The 20,426-nt window shown below is 35.9% G+C and overlaps 3 protein-coding genes across 5 annotated transcripts; all 3 read left to right on the top strand.

Moving 5' to 3' along the window:
* The first annotated feature begins 719 nt into the window (after positions 1-719).
* Positions 720-4,467, top strand: LOC147407260 (protein LATERAL BRANCHING OXIDOREDUCTASE 1-like). The gene is made up of 3 exons (XM_086432830.1): positions 720-1,202; positions 1,496-1,823; positions 4,022-4,467. The coding sequence occupies exons 1-3, from the start codon at positions 739-741 to the stop codon at positions 4,280-4,282; spliced, it is 1,053 nt and encodes a 350-aa protein (XP_086288956.1). The 5' UTR covers positions 720-738; the 3' UTR covers positions 4,283-4,467.
* Positions 4,468-7,652: 3,185 nt separating this feature from the next.
* LOC147407258 (protein DMR6-LIKE OXYGENASE 2-like) lies at positions 7,653-18,725 on the top strand. The gene is made up of 3 exons (XM_086432829.1): positions 7,653-8,144; positions 8,452-8,779; positions 18,286-18,725. The coding sequence occupies exons 1-3, from the start codon at positions 7,681-7,683 to the stop codon at positions 18,544-18,546; spliced, it is 1,053 nt and encodes a 350-aa protein (XP_086288955.1). The 5' UTR covers positions 7,653-7,680; the 3' UTR covers positions 18,547-18,725.
* On the top strand, positions 9,633-14,176 carry LOC147407259 (protein IQ-DOMAIN 19-like). 3 transcript variants are annotated; one of them, XM_086435740.1, is made up of 6 exons: positions 9,633-10,071; positions 10,208-10,265; positions 10,358-10,429; positions 12,295-12,507; positions 12,609-12,827; positions 13,110-14,176. In XM_086435740.1, the coding sequence occupies exons 4-6, from the start codon at positions 12,394-12,396 to the stop codon at positions 13,809-13,811; spliced, it is 1,035 nt and encodes a 344-aa protein (XP_086291866.1). In that variant the 5' UTR covers positions 9,633-10,071; positions 10,208-10,265; positions 10,358-10,429; positions 12,295-12,393; the 3' UTR covers positions 13,812-14,176. The 3 variants fall into 3 exon arrangements, with proteins under 3 accessions (XP_086291866.1, XP_086291864.1, XP_086291865.1); XM_086435738.1 differs by having other exon boundaries at positions 9,633-10,123; XM_086435739.1 differs by lacking the exon at positions 10,358-10,429 and having other exon boundaries at positions 9,633-10,123.
* Positions 18,726-20,426: the final 1,701 nt, after the last annotated feature.

The raw sequence follows: 20,426 nt of genomic DNA, 5'->3' as shown, positions 1-20,426 counted from the left end.
AAAAAAAATGATTTGTGGGGGAGTGGATGTGCAAGTCAGGAGAGTGAAAGTTTTCTTTTATTACTGTCAAAATGGTGATGGCGTGTGAGCAAATTTGCTCAACAGCGCTGTGAGAAAACAATCACTCCTCCAAATATCACAACCTTCCAGATTTTCAATGCAAAATTTTTTACATTTAAAAATCAGCCAAACATAACAAATGATTTTACAGGAGATTATCTCGTGTCTACCAAAGCAGTAGTAAAATTTTCCACTGCAACAAAAGACTCCGTAGCCTTCTAAAATTCTGTCTCTATTACAGTTCACGTTTTCTTTTCTTTACCTAACGAACTTGCTTCCGTAAGCAAAAGCTTTTTGAGTGAGTCGTATTTTATTCCTATTGGTCTCCAGATTCAAGGTCGTACTAAAATATGCCATGTGGCATATTCTACTAACATAAATCAAGTTGATTAGTGATTTATACCTGCTGAAATTCATATTCTACTTACCAAAATCAAGTTGATTAGTGATTTCTACCTGCTGAAATTCAAATATTTTCCTTGACTCTCAGGCTTATTAGTGATTAATTTCTTCTTCCACAAATTAAAAAAATAACAGCGTAATCAATTGTGATCACATCCCCTAAGTAAAGTGTCCAAATTCAATGTCATTTCATCCTTCAAATCCTATATAAAGAGTAGCTTATCCTTACTTAGTTGTTAAACCATTTTAAATTGCTTTTTTTTTTTCTTGGGTGAGATGGTGGAATTTGATCCAGCTTTTATTCAAGCCATAGAACACAGGCCTAAGCTCAAGATTGATGAAGATGAAAGAATCCCATTGATTGATCTCTCCCCTTTGAATCATCCAGAGTCCACTGATGCCCTTGCCGCTCTTGTCGACAAGGTAGGCCAAGCATGCAGGGACTGGGGATTTTTCCATGTGATCAACCACGGTGTGCCATCCGAACTCCTACGTAACATTGAGATAGCGGCAAAGAAATTCTTCGCTTTGTCAACAGAAGAGAAGCTAAAGGTAAGGAGAGATGAGGTGAACCCTTTGGGTTATTTCGAGGGGGAGCATACGAAGAACGTGAGAGACTGGAAAGAAGTGTTTGACTTCACGGTGAAAGATCCATTGGTGATGCCAGCTTCACCTGGGCATGGCAACCAGGACTTGCTGGAGTTTAGGAACCAGTGGCCTGAAAACCTTCCTGAATTAAGGTTTTTTACTCATTTCTCTCATTTAATATGTATGGTTGAAGATAATTAAGTCAGATTATTAGCTCAACATTTCCATATTTCCATTACAAGAAAATTTGGATTTTTGATTGGATAGGTATGATAGGTGCATTAAATTACAAGAAAAGAGTAGTGCACCCACCAAGAATAAGATTGATTATATGCACCTGCCTATCCAAGATGTCTAACTGACAAAATTGATGTATATCCAACTAGAAGTTTATCATAAACTAAAGATTTTGTCTCTCTCTCTCTCTCTCTCTCATCTATGACAGGGTGGCCTGTGAAGAATATGCTCAAGTTGTGGAGAAACTATCATTTAAGTTACTAGAACTTATCTCACTGAGCGTAGGCTTGCCAGCAAAGCGGTTAAGTGGCTTTTTCAAAGACAATAGCAGCACTATCCGCCTCAATCACTACCCTCCTTGTCCTTCACCTGAACTTGCTTTTGGAGTGGGTCGACACAAGGATAGTGGAGCTCTCACAGTCCTTGCCCAGGACAATGTTGGTGGTCTGGACGTGAAAAGGAAGGCAGATGGTGAGTGGATCAGGGTCAAGCCCATTCCTGATTCTTACATCATTAACCTTGGTGACATCATGCAGGTACTCTACAATACTATATACATTATCTTTCAACATAAAAATGAGTTATTTTTTAGGATAAATTACCATTTCGTCAGTTGAATATGACGAAATTCCCATTCCGGATTACTGTTCATTTTAATTTACAAAATTTGAACAGCGATCTCGCAGGTTTTTGAAAAACGATTAGTGAACCAGCGAGATCATTACTTTAACCTGCGAGATCATCACTTGAAAAACTTGCAATCTTGTACTTCAGGTTGTGGGAATTAAAATGAAAGGTGAGCCGTACCGGAATTTCACCAAAAGTTGATTACGATTTGGGAAATTTTTCTAATTTTTTTTTCTTGCCTCACCTATTAGGAAACTTGAAATGGATCCTTAAATCCATGATATTTTGCATTGTCCGGTAGTCTCAGCCGATTTATTTTTAAATCCAATGTTATCAGATTAGAGAACTCTTCACCATATCAACTTTTTCATAGCACACCAATCCATGAAACTAAATGAGTGTTTACGTTCCCAATTTGTCCTTATCCGACCTTAGTTACAAAAACATCATGATATGCACGACAAAAACATAAAGAATGATATTTAATAATGATGAATGCTAACGGTCTTCGTAAGTGGTTGGGTACACGGTTGTCATGGCAAGGGCATAGAACGGCCCATCTTTTTCCTGAGTATCTCGATGAAAATGATATATGATTCTGCGCCTTTGCCATTTCAGTCGCATACCCAACCGTGTATCAAGACCACGTGCATTTATCAGGACTAAATAAATAATCTCTCCTAAGGTCATTTCTATAGATGACTTCAATCTTATGGGATGGCCATGCGAGCTCGGCCTTTGCATTGTAATATGATCAAAACCATTTTTTCAAAAAGAGATTTACCAATCAAACTTATCTGTTGCAATTTTATTACAAAAACACCCTTACTTTATCAGGTTTGTTATTTGAACAAACCTTATTTTATGAATCAAGCTACCATAACTAGCTTAGTAAGAATTGAAATTTAAGGGTCGTTGGGCCCAAATAGATTATCAAATTAGCAGTCCAACAACATAGGCTTTTAGATTTAAAGGAAAATTTCAGATTCAAAAGAAAAAAAAAATTATTTTTGAGCATTATGATAGGTGTTGAAAATAGATGACTACCGAACTCCTAAATTTAAAACTAAAATTCAACTGTGAAAATTATCTCTTTTTTTTTTTTTAAGTTCTTAAAAAAAAAAAATTGTGGCATCAAATCATGTTTTTAGATGTCACAAATTAAAGCAATCATAATTCACTCCAACGTATGTTAAGTAACAAATTAACTGAATAAATTTGAATTTAGTGGGTAACAAACTTCATAAATTAAGGTTCCCTTGGAGTTGTCAAAACTCGTTTTTATAATAAAAATGCAACACTTTGGTCTGTTGGGTAAATCTCTCTTTTTTTAATGGTGTGCTTATATCCTTAACGGATGTGTTATGTGTAATTTTATGAACTAGTTAGTGTGGTATGAAGAAGTTTGGCATAAGAAGCTCTATAAAATTATCTGAAGAAACATATGTATTGATAACTTAGATAGTCATTATATGAATATTAATGGGGTATTATAAAGATTACATAGCCAATTAATTAAATATAGAAAAGGAAACGTAATACAAATATCTTAATTTATCTAAATCACTCATATTATTTGAAGTTAAACAATATGGGAGCAGATCCTTGTGGCACTACTTTCCTATAGTTCCCCGTAGTGATTTCTCTACAGTCTTGATTGATCACATTTGAAAATCAATAACACCCAAATCCTCTTATTTTGTGAGAATAGATCAAATTTGAAAAAAAAAAAAAAATTCCAAAAGAAAACCTTTTCAAAACCATGATCAAAGGTTTTGAAAACCAACAGTCAATGAACTCTTAAATCTATACGGCATGGATTTAGTATTGTGTTGATGTGTCCCAATTCTTAACCGCCTAAAACCAAAAAACGGAACTTTAGAAAAGAAATACTAGGATCCGCTCCCTTAATAAATCATCAATATTTTCCAATATAGAAGATATCAATTGTTATATACTAAATATATATTTCTCTAACATTACACAAGACGATATGCCTGCTCTTTGATATATTGAAGTTTAAGGTGAGTAAGGGATATTGGATTTTTTTATTTTTGTCTTGTTAAATTGTTCTTCATAGATTATTAATTGGAAAGTATTTTAATAGGTTTGGAGCAATGATAAGTATGAGAGTGCAGAGCACAGGGTGACGCTAAACTCAGAGAGGGAGAGGTTTTCCATCCCTTTCTTCGCCTTTCCTGCGCACTACGTGATGGTGAAGCCTTTGGAGGAGCTGGTAAACGAGCAAACTCCAGCAAAATATAAGGAACATAACTGGGGGAAGCTCTTCATGACAAAGAAGTTGAGTAATTTCAAGAAGCTCGATGTCGAAAAGGTCCAGATACATCACTTCAAGATATCTGATTAATTATCTTATCTAGTTTGTGTTTAACTCAAGAACATTAATTACTATTGTTATGTTGTCTGTTGTAATATTTGATGTTATATAGGTTGTATCAATGTGCTATGTCCACAAGCCACCCTTCGATGAGAGCTGTAATCTAAGGGATTTATCCCTTTGTACATTTCGTTATATAATACACTCCTCTTACTTAGCCATAAAAAAAAAGTATGTTAATCATCTGTAGGGGTGCTGCTATTCTCAGACACACATTTAATCTTGGATTTAGCCTATTATGCAAGGCAGATATTGTAGTTGTGGGAGCAGAAAGAAATAAACAATGAGAGAGTTCTCGAGTGTGTAAAAAACAGTAGATGATTTTTCTCAAGATACGAATGTTATACTAAAATAAACTAAAATTCCATATAAACAATAAACTAAAATTTCAAAATTACTAGACAGGAATACTAGTCAATCTAATTCTAAATTAGAATTAAAATAATTTATCAAAAATGTAAAAAAACCAAAATACACTCAATTCAAATTATAAAAATAGCCATTAAAGATTCATTATATTTCACACCAAAGTTACAAAATACCACTATCAAAGAAATTATTCACATAACAAAACTAGCCCTTAGTAATGTTTATATTTATACTATATTCATATAAATTTGCCAAAATATGCCTCATCGATCAAAGATACATGAACTTGCAAATCTAGCATTATGTAGCACACGGTTCATGTGGCACACTATAGCACGGATTCAACGGATGAGAGAGTTTTATTAAAAATAAATAAATAAATAACATCTTAACCTCTTGTGATCATGATTTAGATTTGATTTGAAAATATTAGAAAATAGTATTTTTCCTCCAGATCCCTGTATTTGAAATTGAATGGCTACTGAACATCCAATATTTTAAAAGTGGGATCTAAGTATGGTTGATGTGGCACTCTTTCAACTGTCGGATATGTGCTACAAGGTGCTACAAAGGATTAGCTTCCCATTCTAACTTATAAGAATATCACTCATTAAAAAAATTATTCAAATTACAAAAATAGGTATAAGCATTGCTAAATTAACATGAATGCAAATTCGCGAAAATACCCCTCATCAAATATACGATATTACCTTATAAAATACTCCTTATCAAAGAAGCTATTCAAATATTAAAAATAGCCCTCAATATTTATTATAGTAACATCCATATGTATTTACGAAAATAACCCTCCTAACTTGTATAATATGCATATAGATTTATGAAAACACCCCTCATCAAATATTTAAAAATTATAAACTCCTAAAATAATTTCAAAATTATAAAAATATCACCCACCATCACTCACCATAGACATCATCCTCACAAAATACACAATTGGGTGACTCATGGTTATGGAGCATGAAATTCAAAGAGTTCTGGAAAAAAAATTAAAAAAGAATTGTTTTCATAGTTGGATTTCAATTTTAAATTTGGGTCTATAGCAGCCGTTAGGGGCGGAGGTAGGGGGCGAGAGGGGGTAATTGTCACCCCTCAATTTTTTTGTCCAAAAAAATCCTTCTTAGTTATAAATGTACAAATCAGGTCATAAGAGCTCTTGTCCCCCCCACAATTTTTTTTAAACTCTTTATAAAGTGATTTGCACCTCAAGTTTATCTTCTTCAATGGATAAGATTCAAAGGGCTTGACTGCACTCGACTAGGGCAAATCCTAGGGCTCCATCGTGACACTTCAAACCTTATGCAAAACAATCGTACCATCAGTTTTTTTAAAACCTTATGTAGAAAATATTTAAATATTGAGGATGTCTCTTATAATATAAAAAAGATAAAAGGTTAAACTACACCAAAATCGCATTAATAGCACTTTTATTACAAAATTCCCTTAATTACTTGATTAAGTTAGTAAGATTTGAGGAGATTTCAAATAGGTTAACGCATTAATAGGATAACCTTATTAAGTTAGTAAGATTTCAAATATTACTAAGGGCCTTTGGACCCACATGGATTGTCACATTGGTAATCTAATAACAATAAAGATTTGATGTTTTGAAATTTATGTGCTAAGTTGATGAACCAATGGCATGACAGCATATATTAAAAAAAAAAACAAGAGTGATTGGTTAGTTAACGAAAATTCGGGAGAAAATTTAGGAGCGGTTTAAGTGCTAATTTTACTTGTTTTTTTATTACACGTGGTATCATGTCATTTGTTCATCAGCTTAGCATATAAATTTTGAAACAGTAATTTTTTGTTCTCCAATACGAGCGATTGTTTGCTTACAGGCCAACACTCTTTTTACATGTGGCACTAATGACATAAGCAATAATAAGTGAATTTTTCTCTCCTGCCGACGGTAAAAAATTCAAAATTTCCTAATAAGATCATCTTGTCGCATTAAAAAAATATGATGTAAAACAAAAGTGTTAGAGGATGAAATTCTATGAATTTAAGAAAAAAAATTAAAATTTAATAATCTATTTGGATCCCACAATAGTTTTTAAGATTTGAAATCTAAAAAAATAATTTGTGGGCAGTGGATGCGAGGCAGGAGAGAGAATTTTTCCTATTATTCCTTATGTCATCAGTGCCAAATGTCAAAATGGTGATGGTCTGTGAGCAAATTTGCTCAACAGCACCATGAGCAAACAATCACTCCTCCGATATCACAATCTTGTAGATTTCAATGCAAAAATTTTACATTTAAAAATCAGCCAAACATAACAAATTATTTTACAGGAGATTTTCTTGTGTCTACCAAGCAGTAGTAAAATTTTGAACTGCAATTATTTGCATTGCAAATCATTTACATTGGTAAATGATTTGATGAATAAAAAGCAGGCACGGCTTTGAGTTTCAAATTTTCTAAAAGCAATATTAATAATTGTAGTTTATTTAGATCAGTTTACACGCATATATTGAAGTGACCTAATAGTCTTTTTTTATTGGAAGATTTTGAACGTTCACCATGTTTGGCGCTTACTACAAAAGACTCCGTAGCCTTGTAAAATTTCGCCTCCATTATAGTTCACGTTTTCTTTACCTTACGAACTTGCTTATGTAAGCAAAAGCTTTTTTGAGTGAGTCGTATTTTATTCCTATTGGTCTCCAGATTTAAGGTCGTACTAAAATATGCCATGGGGCATATTCTAATGATTAATCCACCAACTTACCAAAATCAAGTTGATAAGTGCTGTCTAATGCTGAAATTCAAATATTTTCCTTGACTCTCAGGCTTATTAGTGATTAATTTCTTCTTCCACAAATTAACAAAATAACAGCGTAAGCAATTGCGATCACATCCCCTAAGTAAAGCGTCCAGATTCAATGTACATTTTATCCTTCAAATCCTATATAAAGAGTAGCTTATCCTTACTTAGTTGTTAAATCATTTTAAATTGCTTTTTTTTTTCTTGGGTGAGATGGGTGAATTTGATCCAGCTTTTATTCAAGCCATAAAACACAGGCCTAAGCTCAAGATTGATGAAGATGAAGGAATCCCATTGATTGATCTCTCCCCTTTGAATCATCCAGAGTCCACTGATGCCCTTGCCGCTCTTGTCGACAAGGTAGGCCAAGCATGCAGGGACTGGGGATTTTTCCATGTGATCAACCACGGTGTGCCATCCGAACTCCTACGGAACATTGAGATAGCGGCGAAGAAATTCTTCGCTTTGTCAACAGAGGAGAAGCGAAAGGTAAGGAGAGATGAGGTGAACCCTTCGGGTTATTTCGACGGGGAGCATACGAAGAACGTGAGAGACTGGAAAGAAGTGTTTGACTTCACGGTGAAAGATCCATTGGTGATGCCAGCTTCACCTGGGCATGACAACCAGGACTTGCTGGAGTTCAGGAACCAGTGGCCTGAAAACCTTCCTGAATTAAGGTTTTTTACTCATTTCTCTCATTTAATATGTATGGTTGAAGATAATTAAGTCAGATTATTGGCTCAACATTCCCATATTTCCATTAAGGGCAACACATGCCAAAAAATGTAACATTTGGATTTTTGATTGGATAGGTATGATAGGTGCATTAAATTACAAGAAAAGAGCAGTGCACCCACTAAGAATAAGATTGATTATATGCACCTTCCCATCCAAGATGTCTAACTGACAAAATTGATGTATATCCAACTAGAAGTATATCATAAATTAAAGATGTTGTCTCTCTCTCTCTCTCATCGATGACAGGGTGGCCTGTGAAGAATATGCTCAAGTTGTGGAGAAACTATCATTTAAGTTACTAGAGCTTATCTCACTGAGCTTAGGCTTGCCAGCAAAGCGGTTAAGTGGCTTTTTCAAAGACAATAGCAGCACTATCCGCCTCAATCACTACCCTCCTTGTCCTTCACCTGAACTTGCTTTTGGAGTGGGTCGACACACGGATAGTGGAGCTCTCACAGTCCTTGCCCAGGACAATGTTGGTGGTCTGGACGTGAAAAGGAAGGCAGATGGTGAGTGGATCAGGGTCAAGCCCATTCCTGATTCTTACATCATTAACCTTGGTGACATCATGCAGGTACTCTACAATACTATATACATTATCTTTCAACGTAAAAATGAGTTATTTTTTAGGATAAATTACCATTTCATCAGTTGAATACGCCGAAATTCCAATTCCGGATTACCATTCATTTTAATTCACAAAATTTGAACAGCAATCTCACAGGTTTTTCAAGTGACGATCTCGCAGATTAAAAGTGCCGATTAGTGAACCAGCGAGATCGTAACTTTAACCTGCGAGATCATCACTTGAAAAACTTGCAATCTTGCATTTCATGTTTGGAAATTAAAATGAACAGTGAGCCGATATGGGAATTTCATCGAAAGTTGATCACGTTTTGGGAAAATTTTCTAATTTTTTTTTCTTGCCTCACCTATTATTTAGGAACTTGAAATGGAACCTTAAATCCATGATATTTTGCATTGTCTGGTAGTCTCAGCCGATTTATTTTTAAATCCAATGTTATAATATTAGAGAACTCTTCCCCACATCAACTTTTTCATAGCACACCAATCCATGGAAGTAAATGGGTGTTTACGTTCCCAATTTGTCCTTAGCCGACCTTTGTTACAAAAACATCATGATCACTGCACGATAAAAACATAAAGAATGATATTTAATATGCTAACGGTCTTGGTACGTGGTTGGGTACATGGCTGATATGGCAAAGGCATAGAACGGCCCATCTTTTTCTTGTTTATCCCAATGAAAATGATATATGATTTTGTGCCCTTGCCATGTTAGTCGCACACCCAACCCTGTATCAAGACCACATGCATTCATTAGGACTCAATAAATAATCTCTCCTAAGGTCATTTATATCCATGCCTTCAATCTTACGGGATGACCATGCACTACAAGAAAACAGACAAACAGCGACGATATCTAGCGACACCACATATTTTTGGGTCGCTGTAGAGTAATTTAGCGACGGACAGATATCAAGTGGTCGCTGTAGTGTTTGTTCCCACTATTTCCTTCGCGCGTTTATTTCCTAAACTTAAGTTTTTTCCAAAACCTTTCTTCCCAATCTCACATTTTATTTCCAAGAATTCACCACTCAAGCTCTCTCTCAATCGATCCAAAACCTCACCACTCGAGAAAACTCGCCTTCGTCTATCTCTCTCTCGATCGATCGATCCAGAACCTCACAACTCGAGAAAGCTCAACCTCGCCACTCTCTCTCTCTCTAAAACCTCACAACTCCCTCACTCAAATCGATCCCTCTTGATCAATCGATTGATTCTGGTTCTTCTAAAACGAATCCAATTGTCTAAGAACTAGGGTTTCTCATCGACCACATCAAGGTAACTTTGTGCGTGTTTGTTGGGGATCTAGGGCCTATTTCAGACGAGAAAGGTCGGTTTTATTTTCCTACTTGATTCAATCGATCTAGGGTATCAATTCCACAAAACCTAAGATCGAAATTTTCGTCTTCAACAGGTGCTACTACTATGGGTTTCTGCTTCGATCATCTCTTGGAATCACCAATCACCTTTAGGTATAGTTCGATTACGTTAAAGATTTGAAGTTCTCTCACACTCTGGTTTGGTCTATTTCGATTCATTTTTGAACTACGATTAGATATTTCAGTTGGAACATAGCTTCAAACTATTATAACACAAATGGCACTTGGAATCCTAGAAAGACATGCAGTTTGTTCAGGTAATCTTGGCAGTTTTTGTTTTGATATCGTGTTTTTATTAGGAGGGGCAAAAAAATTGGAGAAATAAGGATGTTTGGGTGTGGGGTAAATATTGCATTCGCCCCTGCACTGATATCAAATTAGGATTATATGTGGAAGCTTAGGCATATAAAGATTTACATTTGGGTTTAGTTCAAATTCAGACCTGCAGAGACCCGTATTGACACTCCTAGTTGTGAATTTGGATAAGAAAAAATAGTAAGGCTTGGAAAAGATCTTCACCCAATCCCTCATAGAGTCCTAGCTAGTGAGGGAAATATATTTTCTATTAGGACTTGTTTTTCCTATCATTTCTTACTAACCCCAACCCACTTCAATTTTCAGCCTTGGTCTCAATTTTTTATCTTCATGAGTGCTATGTCTTGGTCTTGTTAGACCCATCAAAATCATCTTAATTGATTTGTCTCAATTTTATTTCATACTTGGCCATCCTTGGATTCCTTTGAATGTGCTTATTCATGATTTAGTCCTTCCTAGTTTTTCTTCTTATCCATCACTATAACTTCAACATTATTCTCTGTTTCTCTGAACATGTTTTTTTGGATGTCCAACATTCGGTTCCGTAGAGCATGTTGGTCCTATTGTTCTTGTAAACAGTTCCATTTCAGTTGGTTTATATTTAAAATTTGTATCAATGATGGAATTTATAATTTTAGAAAAGTGTGTTTTCAGTTGGAATGGTTTGTTGTGACGGAGAAGGTCGTCTAACCAGTGTACTTAATGTCGTATAGTGTAATTAAATAACTGCATAGATCCATGAATGTTAATTTTTGGGAATACCTATAAGGAGTGTATGGTATGGGAAAAGATGTTCTCTCTTTTGTGTCAAATACATGGCACGTATGTCTAGTCAGATGGAATAAATTTCAGTTTTCCCTCTCACCCATTTCTGTTATTTCAGTTTTTTGGTGATAATCACTTATTCACATATTGTTTCTGATCGACACAATTGCATTTAATCTTACTATAACTAGCTTTGGGTTGAGAAACCATACGTGGGTTCCCTTCATGCTTCTGAATGATTCAGTACTGCAGGTAGAAATGTTAAAAGAGGACTCATTGAAAGTGTAATTGTATCTTATATACCATTATTTTTATAGATCCACTTTTTTCTACCAATTTAGATGAATTACAACATCTAAATTATGTGTGCGTGTGTGTGTGTGTTACTCTGTTGTTAGCTTCTAATTTTTTAGTCAAACTTAATGAATTTTGGCAATGAGACTCCTAATCCGCGAAGAATGAGGATGGTAATATTGCAAGTTAAAACACACATTATTTTGAGTGCAGGGAACACATCTATTTTTCCCTCTTGAAATGTGTGTTTCAAGAAATTACAGCTTTGGATTCTTCCCTATAGCTCTTGCAGGCCTCTTGAACCTTGAAACCGTAGTTCCCTACCCAAATTATTTTTTCTCAGTATTTCAAATACTAAAAATGCCCATATGACCCCTATTTGGATGCAACATTCAAGGCATCTGCCATAACATACACAACTATCACTCACATATTCTTATGGCTAGAAGAATAAGGTATGTATATGACATATTCTTATGGCAAGTTAGTAATTGTTATTTTTCAAAGTCATTGTGATCATAGTTCTGACAGCTTAATCAGCAAATTTCATGTAAAAATCTAATGTAGAGGGCCTTGTTGTGTGACAAAGTCTGATCTCTTTGCTGATTCCATTATTTGTGTTGTTTGTTCATCAGAGGGTCCTAGTTCACTGGAGTTCTGTCTTGTCTGGTCCAAGTTTCATGGTATAACACTCTCTTTAGTTAGTACATAGTATAACAATGCTTACTAAACTCTTTGTTTTCTTTAGTTCTCTCTTCACAGATTATTTGTAAGAAAGAAAGTGGAAATGAGATATGGTATGCCATTTTAACCTGTGACAAAAAAGCATGAGCAGAAAAAGCATGCAATGGCCATGACTGCTGCTGCTGATGCGGTGATCCGGCTAGCTTCCTCTGCCACTACAAGATCCAGTGAGATCGAAGAAGCCGCTGCAATTCAGTCCCTCTTCCGTTCTTATTTGGTACAAAATTTTATCTCTCTCATGTCAAATTATGTTGATCAATCTCAAACTCCGCACTTAAAAAAAATACATGTATCTCTGTTTTGTGGGCTTGTTTACAGGCAAGGAAGGCACTATGTGCATTGAGAGGGTTAGTGAAGTTGCAAGCATTGGTACGAGGTCACCTAGTGAGGAAACAAGCAACCACTACCCTCTGGTGTATGCAAGCATTGGTGACCGTTCAAGCTAGAGCTCGAACACAAAGAATCCAGAAGGCTGAGGAAACAAAATCAGTTCATAGAAAATCTACACAGGACAACCACTTTAGACAAGCTTATAATGTAAGTCTCCTCTTGAAACACTTTCAAGTTCATAATGTTCCAATCTCCCAAACTAAAGTCGCACAGATCCACAAAAAAGAATCATCATAGAATATGACTCTAATCGAAATGCATACATTTGCTCACACACTATGGAGATGGTGAGACGAGATATATGTTATATCCCAGAGGAGTTATAATTGGAGATGCCATTGTTTCTTGTGCATAAGTTCCTAACTCAATGGGATATGTGAGTTGAATTCTTCAATAACTGATATGTACTTTTGATCTTTATGTGTGTAGATCGATGGAGGAGTGGAGGAAAATGTTAAGATTGTGGAAATGGATCTTGGAGATTTGAGGGGAAATTCAAAAGGAAGGTATAGCTGTTCAACTCACACACAAGTTGAAAGAGCGGATCATAGATTCTCGACACACTCTACGGGTCATCGTGCTCATTCAAAGCAAGAACATCAATACCAAATGTCACCTGCTCAATCAGCGTTGACGGATATGAGTCCAAGAGCTTACAGTGGACATTTTGAAGACTATTACTTCGGCATAGGGCAGAGCAGTCCCCAGTACTACTCAGGTGTATCCAGACCAGATTCAACAAAAGTCCCTTTCACTTCATTAAAGCCGGAATATGAAGATTCCATATCCCATGAGTACCCATTTTTTCCAAACTACATGGCTAACATGGAATCATTTAAGGCAAAAGCCCGATCACAGAGTGCACCAAAGCAACGACCGGACGCATATGAGAGACAACCAAGCAGGCGAAAGGCATCAATTGAAGCAAAGAATGTTCCTCGGGTTGTTCGGATGCAGCGCTCATCTTCACATGTGGGTTCCACTGCTCATGGATACAAGAACCCATGGTCGATTAAGCTTGATAGATCATCGGTGTCACTCAAGGACAGCGAGTGTGGTTTGAGCAGTACAGTTCTTACAAATAACAACTACTGCAGATCTCTGTTAGCATATGAGATGAGTACCTATTAACTCGAAATCACAATATTTGACAGAGATAATAGAAAATTTGTCCAATGTTTAAAAGGAGAGTGATCAGTGCATGAAATGTTCAATCACAATGTGGTTAAATCACAAACTTTGTGATTAAATCAGAAAAAATAGAAGATGACGTAGATGTACTAGTAAGGGAAGATGATTTTGAAAAAGATGATGGTGATCGTTTTACAGATGAAGTGTTAGATAATGAGGATGCAAGTGCAGATGACATTGAGTTTGATCGGTTAATGAACCTTAACTTGCACTCATGATTGTAATCTTTTTATACTTCGAACAATATAAAACTTAATTATGTTGTTGTATGGTTACTTCTTGTAATTTAATGTGGTTTGGTGATTTATTATTGTAATTTGACTTGGTAATTGATTAGTTTCAGGAGAAAAAAAACTCTCTTTTCAGGTTTGGTGCGATCTTTAACATGGCACGGCTTATCCTTGATGATTTTAGAGGTGGGTTTGGGAATGGGCCATGGTGGCAACGCCTTTTAAAAGGATACGGTATTACAACGTGGATGGTGGTGCTAAATCTGGGATCTACAGGGTTGCTGGTGTCATGGTTAATGAAGTTCGCTGATAATATTGTGAAGGTGGCTCCTTTTCCTTTCTATTGTTGATTTATCATAGTGCAGTTTTCTCACTTTATCTTTTTTCCATACTCATAAAACTGATGTTGAGCATGGAAATACAATTTTCTTTTTCTACTACTTTTCTGTGTTGGGCACAAGTAACAGGCCTCTATGTTGACATGAAATTCAGGATGACAACCTTTGGTGATTTTTTTTCTTCTTGTGATGGTGATAGTGTATTGTTATTTACATAATTATTTCTGAGAGAACATCTCTCGTCTGAAAGACCACCTAAGCTAATGTAGCATAGAAAGGATGCAAAAGTCTTCTTTGAAGTAAACTGTAGTTGCCACTAGCTCAAAATCTTTCGTTTTGGTTTTCTCGGCTGAGATGTCATGGGATTTGGCCGGGTTGAAATGAAGCATGTCAAGAATTCATTTGTACCGTTGAGACATATAATAACATTCAGAGAAAACGTTCAAAAAAGTAAAACCTTCAAATCTAATGGATAGAGACCACTATAACAAAAAAATGATCAAATCTACTGGCTAGAAATTACCAATAAATTACTGATTTTTTTATTATTTTTATTTAGTTCATTTAAAAATTGGAGCAAATTTTTTCGTTCATTGTCAGTTCTATCTATTGTACTTAAAATGCTACGGCCCTCCATCAAATGACACATGGAACACACTTTCTAGCTCACTCTTCCTCGTTAAACAGTATTTTTTTTTTCCGAACATGGCTAGAAGCATGTCCTTTTGGAGTTTACTCCACAATCAGCCAATTAAAAATCAGACCTCTTATCCATTTGGCCATGGGTATTTGATAGTTCTTGTGAGCATTTAATATATGCAGTCTACTCTGTATTCTTAGTGTATTGACGTGTACAAATGCATATCAGTACAATTTTTTTGTTGTTGGAAAATATGGATATAATCAATCATTTCAAGCATACTTTTTAAAGCTTATTTATGAATCAAATTCATTACTTTCGTTATATCTTGATTTTCCATTGGACTATTTTACTTTCTCTCCATTTTCCCTCTATCTCGTGAATATTTCGTTGTATCCCAATCTATTGAACGAAGCCATATGAGTCATGATTTAGCCATGATGCACTTGTTATTTGCTTTTACATGCTATGATGTATGATACAACCTAGCTCAGCACACTTCTTTTTGGCTCTTTCAGGTGTATTCCACATCAATGGCTATGCTATTGACAATGGTTTTATCTATACACATCTTTAATTTCAAGCCTACATTGTGAATATGAACTCAAACCTTGTGGCTATGGTATCCGGATTGCTGGTATTGTAGTATTTATGGAGTGTCTTAGTTTGTTATGTAATTGGGCATATTTGAATGAGCCCAATTATTTGCATGACTTGATGACTAATTAGTAATGTTGCCTGAATGAAAATATACTTGAAAAACTTTCATCTTGTTATGTTAGTTGCATCTGCAGTCTTCTTTGGGTAAAGGTAGTAGTTAACTGTATTTCTCTTACATTTCTATAGTCGAAATTGTGTTTGTCCTTGATATATGAGACCTTAGACCAATTTTGTGGGGGTCAAGTGCTCCAATTGTTTCCTTATTAGCTCCGGCCCTGGCCACCCCCTCGCGGTTAGACTAGTTTAGACTATTACTGGTTGGATGGTCTAAAACATTATCTATATCATACTACTTTTATCGAGCCCAATACAAAGTGTGTCTAAGCACACTTTGGGTTGGGCCAAGCTTGACCAGTTTAGGCCCCAGAAGGACTTAGGATCGAATTGGGCCGGACCCAACCAGGGGCTTGGATTGACCCAATCTGGTAACATGCCATCAGCTGCCCTTTTAAAGCTAAAACTCTAGTTTTCGCTCTCCCTCTCCACTGTCAAAGAAGAGCGTCGGCTACAGATCTGCTTCCAGGCTCAGCCATCCAATTAGAAAATCTTACAGGCCTCACCTTACTGATTTGGATACAATCTGTTTTAAGCTATCTGAATCTCTGGACCTTTCTTTTATCTATTAAATACATATTGCCTTATTTATTTAATTAAAAAAAAAAAAAAAAAGTTTTGTAAAACATATGTTCATCGAATCGTTAGATGTCTGTTATTAGTGGGGTTTATTTATTTATTTGGTCATCAATTTCAAAATACAGGGGTATTTCCAATATTCAGCAATATATGAGGGGGTTGGTGTAAAATTAAATTTTTTTTTTCAAAAGGTTTTATAGCGACGGCCAAAACCGTAGCTAAAGACTAAAATTTTTTTCAAAAAAAAATAACCTATAGCGACGGCCAACAGCGGCTGTCGCTATAAGTCCTGCACTAACGACGTTTTTGTAAATAGTTGGCTGTCGGTATAAGATATAGCGATGGGACTATTAGCGACGACTACCGACGGCCTCATTGGCTGTCGTTAGATGCTTTTGCGACGGGTATTTGTCTATATAGCAACCGTCGTGACCGTCGCTATAGCCCTATTTTACTGTAGTGATGCGAGCTCGGCCTTTGCATTGTAATCTGATAAAAACCATTTTTTCAAAGAGAGATTTACCAACCAAACCTATCTGTTGCAATTTTATTACAAAAACACCCTTACTTTGTCAGGTTTGTTATTTGAACAAACCTTACTTTATGAATCAGGCTACCATAACTAAGTTAGTAAGAATTGAAATCTAAAGGTCGTTGGGCTCAAATAGATTATCAAATTAGCAGTCCAACAACATAGGCTTTTAGATTGAAATGAAAAACTCAGATTCAAAAGAAAAAAAAAAAACATTTTTGAGCATTATCATAGGTGTTGAAAATAGATGGCTACCGAACTCCTAAATTTAAAATTAAAATTCAACTGTGAAAATTATCTTTTTTTTTAAGTTCTTAAAAAAAAATTTCTTTTATAACCTTGTGGCATCAAATCATGTTTTCAGATGTCACAAATTGAAGCAATCATAATTCACTCCAACGTATGTTAAGTAACAAATTAACCGAATAAATTTGAATTTAGTGGGTAACAAACTTCATAAATTAAGGTTCCCTTGGAGTTGTCAAAACTCTTTTTTGTAATAAAAATGCAACACCTTGGTCTGTCGGGTAAATCTCTTTTTTTAATGGTGTGCTTATATCCTTAACGGATGTGTTATGTGTAATTTTATGAACTAGTTAGTGTGGTATAAAGAAGTTTGGCATAAGAAGCTCTATAAAATTATCTGAAGAAACATATGTATTGATAACTTAAATAGTCATTATATGAATATTAATGGGGTATTATAAAGATTACATAGCCAATTAATTAAATATAGAAAAGGAAACGTAATATAATATCTTAATTTATCTAAATCACTCATATTATTTGTTAAACAATATGGGAGCGGATCCTCTGTGGCACTACTTTCCTATAGTTCCCCGCAGTGATTTCTCTACATTCTTGATTGCTCACATTTGAAAATCAATAACGCCCAAATCCTCTAATTTTGTGAGAATAGATCAAATTTGAAAAAAAAAAAAAAAAGTTCCAAAAAGAAAACCTTTTCAAAACCATGATCAAGGGTTTTGAAAACCAACGGTCAATGAACTCTTAAATCTATACGGCATGGATTTAGTATTGTGTTGATGTGTCTCAAGTCTTAACCGCCTAAAACTAAAAAACGGAACTTCAGAAAAGAAATACTAGAGGATCCGCTCCCCTTAATAAATCATCACTATTTTCCAATATAGAAGATATCAATTGTTAGATACTAAATATATATTTCTCTAACATTACACAAGATGATATGCCTGCTCTTTGATATATTGAAGTTTAAGGTGAGTAAGGGATATTGGATTTTTTGTTTTTTGTCTTGTTAAATTGTTCTTCATAGATTATTAATTGGAAAGTATTTTAATAGGTTTGGAGCAATGATAAGTATGAGAGTGCAGAGCACAGGGTGATGCTAAACTCGGAGAGGGAGAGGTTCTCCATCCCTTTCTTCGCCTTTCCTGCGCACTACGTGATGGTGAAGCCTTTGGAGGACCTGGTAAACGAGCAAAATCCAGCAAAATATAAGGAACGTAACTGGGGGAAGCTCTTCATGACAAGGAAGTTTAGTAATTTCAAGAAGCTCGACGTCGAAAATGTCCAGATACATCACTTCAAGATATCTGATTAATTATCTTATCTAGTTTATGTTGAAGTCAAGAACATTAATTACTATTGTTATGTTGTGTGTTGTAATATTTGATGTTATATTAGGTTGTATCAATGTGGCTATGTCCACAAGCCACCCTTAGATGAGAGCTGTAATCTAAGGGATTTATCCCTTTGTACATTTCGTTATATAATACACTCCTCTTACTTAGCCATAAAAATAAAAATAAAAAAGTATGTTAATCATTTGTAGGGGTGCTGCTATTCTAAGACACACATTTAATCTTGGATTTAGCCTATTATGCAAGGCAGATATTGTAGTTGTGGGAGCAGAAAGAAATAAGCAATGAGAGAGTACTTTTTTTTTTGATAAATAGTATTGTATTCATAAAAAAAACCAAGTCAGTCGAGTTGACCAACCGGAGGAGACCTTACAAAAGAGAACTATTCACGTACAGACTGACACAACCCATCCCACCTGTACAACAGATCCTCAAAAAATAAGCCCCTAAACTCCTTATGCACTTTAGACCAACAAAAGATGAGACCCAAAATAGATAGAATCGTGTCTTGACAATCCTTTTGTTTTCCCTCGAAAATGCGCCTATTCCTTTCGTACCACACCCCCCAACAAATTGCAAAGGGAGTAATGGTCCACAACCACCTCTTTGTGCCGCCAAATGCATGGCCCATTGACGACCAACCAAAGAAAATATCCTTGATTGAATTCGGTAAGCATGTTGAAACCCCATACAATTTAAAAAAATGAGTCCAAATGCTATGCGAGAACTTGCAATGTAGTAGAAGGTGATCCGATGATTCTCCATCTTCCATACATAACATGCAACAACTCGCCCCGCACCAACCACGCCGCATTAGTAAATCCGTAGTTTGAATTCTTCCAAATGCCGCCGTCCATGTGAAGAAGGCTACTTTGCTTGGCACTTTTGGGCCCCAAATTGAAGCGTGAGGAAACAAGGATTCCCCATTATTGCACAAAGAATTGTAGAAGGAGCGTACTGTGAATCTTCTGTCCTTGCTCGCCGTCCATATCCTCTCATCTTCCCTACCCGTACGAAACTCAATACTCGAAGCATCGCCGACTAATCTCCCAACTTCTTGGAACTCTAGCTCGCTAATACTCCTTCGAAGACCAAGATCCCATGTCCATTCTCCACTCCTAACTTGTCGAATGGAAGTGATTGGTTGTCCTTGCTTCGAAGAAATGGAATACAATGTTGGGAATACCTCCATTAAAGGTCGATTGCCACACCATATGTCTTCCCAAAATCTTACCCGGTTGCCTTGTCCCACTCTAAATTTAATTCTCATATTAAATAGTGGGATGATCTTCATGATGCCCTTCCACAACCCGCACCCATATGGTTGTCTTGTTGATCAACTTTCCCACCTCGTTCGGCTCAACTTGTACTTGCTTGCTATGACTTGTCTCCATAGGCTATTCTCATCATTTCCAAACTTCCACAACCACTTCCCCCTCAAGGCCACGTTCATCTCCCCGAGTCTCTTTATGTCGAGTCCACCATGTTTTTTAGATGAATAGATCTGTTTTCAATTCACAAGATGGTGTTTCCTATTCCCAACTCTGTCGTGCCATAGGAAGTTACGAAACAACCTATCTAACATTAGTTCTACACTCCGAGGCATTGAGAGAAGAGAGAGAAAATATATTGGAATGCTAGATAAAACACTTTTAATCAAAATTAATTTACCTCCCTTTGAAAGATAGTTGGCTTGCCACATTGCTAGCTTCCTTTCGATTCTTTCCACTATCGGGTCCCAAATAGCCACCCTCCTGTAAGGGGCCCCCAGAGGCATCCCCAAGTAGGACGAGGGAAGACTACCCACCTGACATCCCAATGAAGCTGCCAGAAGAATTGC

This window comes from Akebia trifoliata, chromosome 3, assembly GCF_017979445.1.
Source record: "Akebia trifoliata isolate Shusen 1 chromosome 3, ASM1797944v1, whole genome shotgun sequence".
In the NCBI taxonomy this organism is placed as follows: domain Eukaryota; kingdom Viridiplantae; phylum Streptophyta; class Magnoliopsida; order Ranunculales; family Lardizabalaceae; genus Akebia; species Akebia trifoliata.
Note: the sequence above shows the minus strand (reverse complement) of the source record. Positions and strands in the feature narration are given on the sequence as shown.